The following is a 10781-nucleotide window of genomic DNA, read 5'->3' as shown; positions in this document are numbered from 1 at the left end:
CACACACACACATACACACACAACACACTAGGAATGATAGGTCATAATGAAAGTGGATATGACTGAGAACAGGTAATTCACTAGAACCTGCAACCACACACACACACACACACACACACACACACACACACACACACACACACACACACACACACACACACGCACTAGCACGCACTGTGATGGACCAGAACACCTAAACACAAATGCCCTGGCATACAGTTTGGATGGATGGTGCGTAAGCCACTCTGCAGAAGGAGAGGTGGGCCGGCCTCGTGTGGTCGCGTGTGTGTTGTTGCATGTGTGTTGTTGGCGTGCTGCGTGGCTGGTGATGTGTGCTTGTGTTTACATATTCACTGCCTCCATAAAGACTCGTATGGCACCGTGCTCGCAGGGCTGTTCCCCGTGTGCTGCACTCATCACCGCTCATTTCTCTTTCCAATCCTTTTTCTCTCCGGATGGCACTGGAGGCCCACTCACTCATTATCATGCAGTCTCGGCATACCGACACACACACGCACGCACACGCGCATGCACACACACACACAGGCCTTCAAGCGCATTTAGACAAGAGCATAAGTAGAGCATGAGAGGAAATATAGCAGTGACTGTTTAAATAGAGAACAAACACATCTGTCAACTTAATGGACGGGCGCAGGAGAGAGAGAGAGAGAGAGAGAGAGCGAGAGAGAGAGAAGGATGGAGGGATCGACACAGGGAGGAAAATCATGACGTTCAGCCAGACACTAGTCCAGCATAGATGAATGAAGTGTGAGGATTGCTCATACGACCATGTAGGGCTGTAGAGTTTTCTTCTTCTTCTACTGGCGAGAGTCGTAGACTGCCTTACTGTGCTAGCTTACGGAGCGCCCCGTTTCCCTCTTTAAAGTGTCAGACCACATGAGCCGGGAACACATCTTAAAGCTGTCGCTGTTCAGACAATCAAGATAAAGCTATATATAAAAACCCTGCCCTCTCGAAAATGGGAAGACATTGATTTTCAGGGAAAAAACATCAGTCAGTTAGACGGGGGACAAATTAAAGGAAAAACCTGAGTGATTGACCCCTACAGTGAGGGGGTCTGGGGGCTCTGTTCTGCTCTAGGGGGCATTTTCCTGGCAGGGTTTGGGTCCACTTGTCCCTTTAGGGGGAAGAGTCGCTGCAAATCAATACGAAGTTATTCTGACTGATCGCCTCCATCCTATGATGAAACATCTCTATCCTGATGGGGATGGTCTCTTCCAGGAGGACAACGCCCCCCATCCGCAGGACACGAGGGGTCAGTGGATGGTTTGATGAGGATGAATATGATGTAAATCATATGCCACCAGATGGGAGATATACGACTGATGTGTTAGACAGGGGAGTGGAGGGTGTGCTCGGGGCATCACACTGCTCAGCCTCCCTGGGAAAGTCTACTCTAGGGTGCTTGAAAGGAGGCTCCGACCGATTGTCGAATCTTGGATCCAGGTGGAACAATGCGGATTCCGTCCTGGCTGTGGAGCAATGGACCAACTCTTTACCCTTGTGGAAGTGCTGAGGGAGGCATGGGAGTTTGACCAGCCAGTCTACATGTGTTTTGTGGACTTGTAGAAGGCTTATGACCTTGTACCCCGGAGCACTCTGTGGGGGGTACTGTGGGAGTATGGGGTACCGGGGCAGTTTTTACAAGCCATCTGGTTCTTGTATAACCAAAGTGAGAGCTGTGTCCGCATTCTCGGCACAAAGTCAAACACGTTTTCGATGGTTGTCGGACTCTGCCAAGGTTGTCCCTTGTCTCCCTGTTTGTGATATTCATGGACAGGATCTCAAGATGAGGAGTGTGTCCGTTTTAGGAACCTCAGAATTGCATCTTTGCTCTTTGCAGATGATGTGGTTTTGTTGGCTTCATCAGAACGCGACCTCCACCGCGCACTGGGGTGGTTTGCAGCTGAGTGTGAAATGGCCGGGATGAGAGTCAGCACCTCCAAGTCTGAGGCCATGGTTCTCTACCAGAAAATGGTGGATTGCTCCCTCCAGGTTGGGAATGAGTTGTTTCCTCAAGTGAAGAAGTTTACGTGTCTCGGGGTCTTGTTCATGAATGATGGTAGGAAGGAGTGGGAGATTAACAGGCGGATTGGTGTAGGCACCAGCAGTAATGTGGACGTTGTACCGGACCATTATGGTGAAGAGGGAGCTGAGCCAGAAGGCAAAGCTCTCAATTTACCAGTCAATCTTTGTTCCAACCCTCACCTATGGCCATCAGCTTTGGGTAGTGACCAAAAGGGTGAGATCGCAGATACAAGTGGCTGAAATGAGTTTCCTCCCTTGGGGTTCTGGGCTCAGCCTTAGAGATAGGGTGAGGAGCTCGGACATCCGGAGGGACCTCGGAATAGAGCATCTGCTCCTTCGCGTCGAAAGGAGCCAGTTGAGATGGTTCGGGCATCTGATTAGGATGCATCCTGGGCACCTTCCTTTGGAGGTTTTCCAGGCACGTCCAACTGGGAGGAGACGCCGGGGTAGACCCAGAACTCGCTGGAGGGACTACATGTCCAGTCTGGCATCAGAACGCCTTGGGATCCCTCAGGAGGAGCTGGAGTGCCCTACTTAGCTTGCTGCCACCACGACCCGACCCCGGAGAAGCGGCTGGTGATGAGATGGGATGAGAGATGGTGTTAGACATCGCTCTCCACTACCATCATCAAAACACCAAATGAGGGAATATGAAAAACGAAAGCCACTTCATTTCGTCATTGTACAGGTTACAGTAAATTTGTTCTCTGCATGTAACCCATCCTGTTATATAGGAGCAATGGGCAGCTGCAGTGCCCGGGGTCCAATTCCAGTTATTCTTCCCAGTGCCTTGCTCAGGGGCACAGACAGGAATATTAACCCTAACATGCATGTCTTTTTGATGGTGGGAGGAAACCGGAGCACCCGGAGGAAACTCATGCAGACACTGGGAGAACACGCAAACTCTCCACCCAGAAAGGACCTGTGATGGCCTGGGGTTCGAACTCAGGACCTTCTTGCTGTGAGGCATCGGTGCTAACCACTAGACGAACCGGAAGAATGGTGTCCATCCCTCCAGTAGAGCTCAGAGAGTTGTAGAAACAATGACAAGGAGCATTGAAGTTGTTCTGGAGGCTTGTGGTGGACCAGCACCTTACTAAGACACCAGTGTCTAGCCTCTCCGGCCCTTGTCTGCTCAGGTCAAAATGACCCACTGTAAATCACAACTATGAACTGTAGCTATTGTTAATGGTTGAGATGAAAATGAGACATGTTGGGTGTTTTCAAAATACATTTTACAATTGTATTACTGTGAAATCCAAAGGTGGCTTGGATAAAAGTGACTGGAGAAGAAGTACATCCTTTGCTCATGAATGAACAGAGCATGAGGGTTGAACAGTGCTGCATTTATTAGCTAAGAGTATTTTGCAAAAGGTGAAGGTCCAGCCATTTTCCAGCTGACCGTGAGTTTCCTCCACGCTGTGTGTCTGCTTCTGAGCAGGGTGAAAGAAAAATGTCTATTTCTGCGGGGTAGACTAGCACCGACGTCTCTCGAGGATGGAGGCCCATGGTCCTCCACCCCTCTCTCCCAGGGTAGGACTCTCATTCTGAGCTGCATTTCCCTCCGCCTGCTGGGTGTCAGCTGGAGTAATGAGATATTTAGCGGGGAGGGAGAGAGAGACCCTTTTCTCAAGGGGAATCGAGTGGTGTGCCGAGACCCAGACTGACACTCTTCCCCCGAATGCAATTCTCTTTCCTCCTCACTTCTTTATCCATCTGCAGTCGGAATAAAGGAGAAAATGACTGGTGGGGAGACGGAGTAAATACGTCTCAGCCTCCGTCGGACGGCGGACATGCTTCCTTTACATAAAGTCAAGCACTGGCCCACAGAGAACGAATTGTCTGCTGCTGCTGCTCTCTCTGTCTCTCTAGCCGTCCCCCAATCTCTCTTCCTCTATGATGTGTGTGTGCAGCTATGCATACCTGAACCATATTAGCACACAAACACACACACATATACACCCATGTGAACCTGTAAACATACACACATACACTCACTTTGGGAAAACAACCACACTTCCTCACTTATGCACACATAAATCTGTACCCACTGCTATTCACATGTATAGCTCACATATGTGTGTGTGTGTGTGTGTGTGTATATATATATATATATATATATATATATATATATATATATATATATATATATATATGTGTATATATATATATATATATTAGGACTCAGGAACCATTTATTGTCATCTCATTCATGTACTTGCATGCACAAAAGCGACGAAATATCGTTTCTCCCTGTCCACAGCAGTGCAACACAAAAGACAAAAACACATATCCAAAAACGACAGCACCAAAAACATACAAAAACTGAGAGAACAAAACAAAAACACAAACTCAACAACACAGTCCAAAAATGTCACTGTCCAGGAGAACGAACGCCCGCCAGGATGACTGACGGAACTGCCGGTCTGCATGGGCTAGCAGTTAGCTTAGTCTGCCCTGCTTCCGCGTCCTGTCAGACCGCCCTCGGTGTTCCCTCTTCGGGCGCGGCTCCGGGCAGGGGACCGTGGTCCTTGGACCCGCCGGGCGCAGCAGACCAAGCCCTCCCAGCTGATCCAGCGCCAGTTCTGCCAGCCATCAAACGAAATAGACGATCACAGACATAAATCCTCGTAAAAGTTCTGCACACGGTGACTCAATTTCAGATGTAGACGCGGACAAACACACTGCATAGTCGGCGCCGGGTGAGGCCGCCGCAACCTGAGTTTGCGCCACCATCTTCCCACACCTTATATATATATATATATATATATACACACATACACACACGGAACACAAGCAGATGTGCAGTGCATGCATGTGCTGACATGCAAGTATATATGCAAATTCCCACACGAGTTGCAACATTCATGGTCACACGCACCACGGAGAAGCGTGCTGCACGCTTGCAGGCTCGCCGCCATTGACAACAGCGGTATGTGTACCGTAAGCCAAATCCCGTCTCTCCGAGGCTAATTTTCAAACATGCCTCCAACCAAATGTTTCAATCAAACGCGGTCTACTCTCCCGCGGCAGCTCGCTTTGTTTCCGGCAGATTCCCCCCAGTTAGGCTTTGATTGCAGCTCGTGAGTAATGAGTAGTAGGGTGGTGTGATGGATTATGATGGCTGATGCAGCCGCACTCTTACAGCCCCCTTCATATTTTCATCAGCAGCCTGTCACCTTTTTCTCTTTTTCTTTTTTTTTGGAATTTTCCCCCTTTCTTCTCCCCAATTGTATCCGGCCAATTACCCCACTCTCCCAAGCCATCCCGGTCGCTGCTCCACCCCCTTCTGCCGATCCGGGGAGGGCGGCAGACTACCACATGCCTCCTCCCATACATGTGGAGTCGCCAGCCGCTTCTTTTCACCTGACAGTGAGGAGTTTCACCAGGGGGACGTAGCGTGGGGGAGGATCATGCTCTTCCCTCCCACCCCCCGAACAGGCGCCCCGACCGACCAGAGGAGGCGCTAGTGCAGCGACCAGGACACATACCCCACACATCCGGCTTCCCACCCGTTGATACGGCCAATTGTGTATGTATGTCTGTTGGGGCGCCCGACCAACATGGGGATTCGAACCGGCAATCCCCGTGTTGATAGGCAATGGAATAGACCGCTACGCTACCTGGACACCCCTCCCCTTCCCCCACAGCCTGTCACTTTGTCTATAACGTTTTAGTTGTATGTGTGTGTGATATTATTTTGTCAGACAGCACAAGGTGATCCATAGAGCATCACACACACACACACACACACACACACACACACACACACACACACACACACACACACACACACACACGCACTTGCTTGCTGGTTGTCCATCGTGCCCGATGATGACCATCTTCTTCTATTTGCGGGTCCTTTGAGGACTCAGATAGCAGAAGATACCTGCGCAGAGATGGTTTTTAAAGTGGCATGGGGGGTGCGCTTCTCCCAACGCCACATGACTTGATTGTAGAGGAGATGGTTCCGATGGCAAGGGGGATCCCTAGACGACCGGCACCTCCACACAACTGCAGGGGGCTGCCGGAAATCCAGTTTTTCGGAAACCGCCTCGAAGCGTGCCGCCACAGCTTGCTTTTCTGTTGGGGTAAGCTCCCTTAGCCTTATGTCTTCCCAGACTCACCCACAAGGCAGCGGGGCAGTGGTTGATAGGTGCCAGGGCATGTCCACCAGGGTGGGCCTGCACACCATATCTCTGGGGCCCACTGCTGCTCCGAGATCCCCTGCCAAGTTAGCCTGGGGCCGCAAGACCCCAGTTACCACGTGTGGCCACGGGGAGGCCTGGCAGGAGTCTTGGTGAAGGAGAGGCTATGTACTGGCAAGGGAAGGGTTACACGCTAGGATGCTTCCCTATTCGCCACAAAGGCTAGCCAGCGGCAGCAAGCTAAGGGCAGGAAGGACACAAGCGGGTTGGAAGAACACGTGCACCTTCCCTCCAACTACACACTGCTGCACTAGACGCATCACAACACCCTGTGTGTATGTACACACACACACACACACACACACACACACACACACACACACACACACACACACACACACACACACACACACAGGCTCACCAGGCTCTTCCGTGGCACAGAGGTTTGGGCAATTAGAACCACTTCCCCTGATTGTCCAAATCTCTCAGTTCCCCCTTTTGCCCCCCTAGACATCTCTCTCTCTCTCTCCCTCTCTCTCTCCCTCTCTCTCTCTCCCCCTCTCTCCCTCTCCATGCCCTCTCCTTTTCTCACTTTCTGTCTTCTCTGTCGAAGTTTCTCTTTTTTTCCGCGGCTCACACAAGTTAAGTGTCTGTGAGGTGATGAAATACTTTTAGAACTCAGGAAATCTGCCTCTGTTGAAACCGCTCTGGACCCAGAGATAACTAGGCCCCTATGGGGAACCAGGGCCCGCTGGCTTTGGTCTCAAGTTCGCTGTGAAACGGGTGCGTGTGTGTGTGTGTTTCTTTCTTCCCCAAGTATACCTGCATTTATTGCATGCATAAATAAAGGTTTATCTAATGATGTGTGTGTGTGTGCACAGAGGTGTGTGCACATCTTCCTGCACAGGTGCGTGTATTTGTTAGCACCGTTATCATTATAGTTTCATGTTTTTCTCCAGGTTTAATTTTTGGCATCATTTTAGATTTCGCTCTTTTCTCGTTTTTTTAATTGTGGTGGGCGAGTTTTTCAGTGTGTAATTTCATTTTAGTTTTTCTTTATTTTCAGTTGGGTTTTGGGTCAGTCAGCCCATCTGCGATGGTGAAATGATGGAAAATATAAAAAAAGGGTATTTTGAGAATAATTACGTGTTATAATACAAGTAAAAACATCACACACATACCCAATTGTATCCAGCCGATTACCCCACTCTTCCGAGCCATCCCGGTCGCTGTTCCACCCCCTCTGCCGATCCAAACCATGTAAAGGTTCAAATATGGCAGGCTGGTTGGTCTTGGTACTCTGTGATGTTAGCATAGCAGGATAAACACAGCTGCAGCTAATAACATTAATAATGGATCTGTTGGATTATCAGCACTGACAGACAGAGCCAGCACGAACAGTTGTCAATAGTGCTGTCAGTACTGGGTCATCCAACAGATCCATTATTATTAATGTTATTATCTGCAACTATGTTTACCCTGCTATGCTAACGTCTCAGAGTAGCAAGACTAGCCAGCTAGGTTTTTTTGGGGGGGGGGTGCTTGTTTTGTTTTTGTTTTTTTGTAATTTTCCCCCTTTTTCTCCCCAATTGTACCCAATTACCCCACTTTTCCGAGCCGTCCCAGTCGCTGCTCCACCCCCTCTGCCGATCTGGGGAGGGCTGCAGACTACCACATGCCTCCTCCCATACATGTGGAGTCACCAGCCACTTCTCTTCACCTGACAGTGAGGAGTTTCACCAGGGGGATAAGCACATGGGAGGATTACACTATTTCCCCCAGTTCCCCCTCTCTCTTGACCGATCAGAGGAGGCGCTAGTGCGGCGACCAGGACACATACCCACATCCGGCTTCCCACCCGCAGACACAGCCAATTGTGCCTGTAGGGACGCCCGACCAAGCCGGAGGTAACACAGGGATTCGAACCGGTGATCCTTGTGTTGGTAGGGCAGCATCAGAAAGCAAAGTCGTCGTATTTGCTCTTGATAGAACTTGGATGTGTATTGTCATTGGTTGCGTGTATGTATTCTTGTTGTTGGCGAGGTGGTATTTTCAAAATGAACATATGGAGAACTAACCGGAATCTGTAGTCGTTGACTTTGATCCATGCTAGTTAGCTTGTCTCAGTCCCGGTAGGACGTTAACACTGGTTTGCACGGTTAGAGGAGGGAGAACACACGGCACCGATTAATTTATCCTCCTTTTTTTTTGGACAGATTTCACCTACTTGAAGTGGGAGTGACTTTTTTGCAGCTACACATTAAGCCGGTCGGTTTGCTGCAAGTGAAATCTTTGCTCGAGATGAACATTTTTCAAGTGACTATTTGCGTCATTCTGTGTAGCCTCTGGCGAACTACCAACTCATGTGCCAATATTGCCTCTATCCATTGACTTTTCATTGATTTGTACACCCTCAAATTTCATGTCGTGTGCTGTGTGAATGAACTCGTCAGGTTTTGGCCTAGAGGGAGTGTCACCGAGATGTCTTCAACCATTTTTGCAATCTTTTGATTTACATTATTAGTTTTCATATTCATTTAGTAACTCCCGGGCTCCGTTGTTCTCTCCTGTCATCATGATTCTTCTGTGTTTTTGTGAAAAATGTCGAATGGGGCGGCACGGTGGTGCAGTGGTTAGCGCGGTCGCCTCACAGCAAAGAAGGTCCTGGGTTCGAGTCCCGGGGTAGTCCAACCTTGGGGGTCATCCCGGGTCGTCCTCTGTGTGGAGTTTGCATGTTCTCCCGGTGTCTGCGTGGGTTTCCTCCGGGTGCTCCGGTTTCCTCCCACAGTCCAAAGACATGTAGGTCAGGGGATTCGGCCGTACTAAATTGTCCCTATAGGTGTGAATTGTCCTGAGGTGCCGCCCAATGACTGCTGGGATGGGCTCCAGCATCCCCATGACCCTGTGTAGGAGAAGTGGTTTGGATAATGGATGGATGGATGTTGAATTGATCCTTTTGCTGTTCAGATTGCACACACTGCCATGGCATACAGTGAATGCAGTTGATTGGTGTGAAACGTTCTATGGCCCAAACATCCTAGAAAATCAGTCCTGGTTACGGCACAGGACTGCCTAGGCATGGGCACAGCATCTTCCTGGAATCCTGTCTGTCTGTCTGTCGGTCTGTCAGGATGGGTCTCACAGAGAGCCAGCATTCGCAGGTTGGTCTGTGCATGCAGATGGCGTGCGGCGTTCCCGGTAGGAAATCCGGACATTTCAGTTGGGTGCGAAATGAGCTTGTCGATATTATCACAGGAAATGACATCTCTGAAAGCCGGTGCTTCTACTTCTCTCGTGACAAGTTTGTCACACTCAACAGGATGTCTCCATCACTTGCTGTAGCAAGCGAACAGCAAAAAAAAAAAAAAAAAAAGGAAAAATAAATCTCCGTCCAAATATCAAAATTTCTCAAAAGTGACATTTTCATTATCAATTCAGTTTACGGCAGTGCTGTTTCCCCACTTTAGTTTACACCTTAGTTTTGGTCTACAATATTCTTCTTTTTTTGGGGGGATTCTTCCCCCCTACCCCAAATTATATCCGGCCAGTTACCCCACTCTTCCGAGCCATCCCGGTCGCTGCTCCACCCCCTCTGCCTATCCGGGGAGGGCTGCAGACTACCACATGCCTCCTCCAGTACATGTGGAGTCACCAGCCGCTTCTTTTCACCTGACAGTGAGGAGTTTCGCCAGGGGGATGTAGCACGTGGGAGGTTCACGCTATTCCCCCCAGTTCCCCCTCCCCCGAACAGGCGCCCCGACCGACCAGAGGAGGCGCTAGTGCAGCAACCAGGACACATACCCACGTCCGGCTTCCCACCCACAGACGTGGCCAGTTGTGTCTGTAGGGACGCCCAACCAAGTCGGAGGCAACACGGGGATTCGAACCAGCGATCCCCGTGTTGGTAGGCAGCAGAATAGACCGCTACGCTACCCAGATGCCCCTGGTCTACAGTATTCTTAGGTGTCCTCAATAAACAACCCACCAGACATCCTCACCACGAAGTTAACATCCTACTTCTTTCTCTCCTCTCCTCTCCTCTCCTCTCCTCTCCTCTCCTCTCCTCTCCTCTCCTCTCCTCAGGGCTGCTCATCTCCCATCGTGGTGAAGTTTGCCGACACGCAGAAGGACAAGGAGCAACGGCGTCTGCAGCAGCAGCTGGCCCAGCAGATGCAGCAGCTGAACAGTGCAACCACCTGGGGGAGCCTGACGGGCCTGGGCGGCCTCACCCCACAGTATCTGGCTGTAAGAGGAGCCGCCACATCGCCCACCACCCCTTACTGCAGTCCCGCGGCCAGCGCAGCAACAGCCGCAGCAGTCAGTGCCCCCCGCCCCCGCCCCATAGTCCTCATACTTTACCTCTCTCCTCCAACTGCTAACCACCTGTCCTGCCTTTCCCTACCCACGCACTCCTCCTCCTCTTTCTTCCCCATCCTCCTCCCCCTCCGAGGAGACCTCCCCCCTTTTGTCTCTATTCTGCCCTCCTTCTCTTGATTTCTCCTTGAACGATAAATCCAGTTTTTTAGCAACCTGGGTCTTATTGTTGTAGTTTTTGCCGTCATGCGTATATATCCATTATGATTT

The 10781-nt window shown here is 50.3% G+C and overlaps 1 protein-coding gene across 6 annotated transcripts in view; it reads left to right on the top strand.

The window, feature by feature from the left end:
- Positions 1-10781, top strand: part of celf2 (cugbp, Elav-like family member 2) — a 210334-nt gene that overhangs the window by 174101 nt on the left and 25452 nt on the right. For 3 of the 6 annotated variants that reach the window (XM_056277808.1, XM_056277805.1, XM_056277804.1), the window contains exon 7: positions 10281-10514. In XM_056277808.1, the coding sequence (XP_056133783.1) occupies positions 10281-10514 (234 nt within the window). The remainder of the gene's footprint in view (positions 1-10280; positions 10515-10781) is intronic. The other 3 variants (XM_056277807.1, XM_056277806.1, XM_056277809.1) reach the window with 1 other exon arrangement.

Source organism: Lampris incognitus, chromosome 3 (genome assembly GCF_029633865.1).
Source record: "Lampris incognitus isolate fLamInc1 chromosome 3, fLamInc1.hap2, whole genome shotgun sequence".
In the NCBI taxonomy this organism is placed as follows: Eukaryota; Metazoa; Chordata; class Actinopteri; order Lampriformes; family Lampridae; genus Lampris; species Lampris incognitus.
This window is presented reverse-complemented; position numbering and strand designations above follow the sequence as displayed.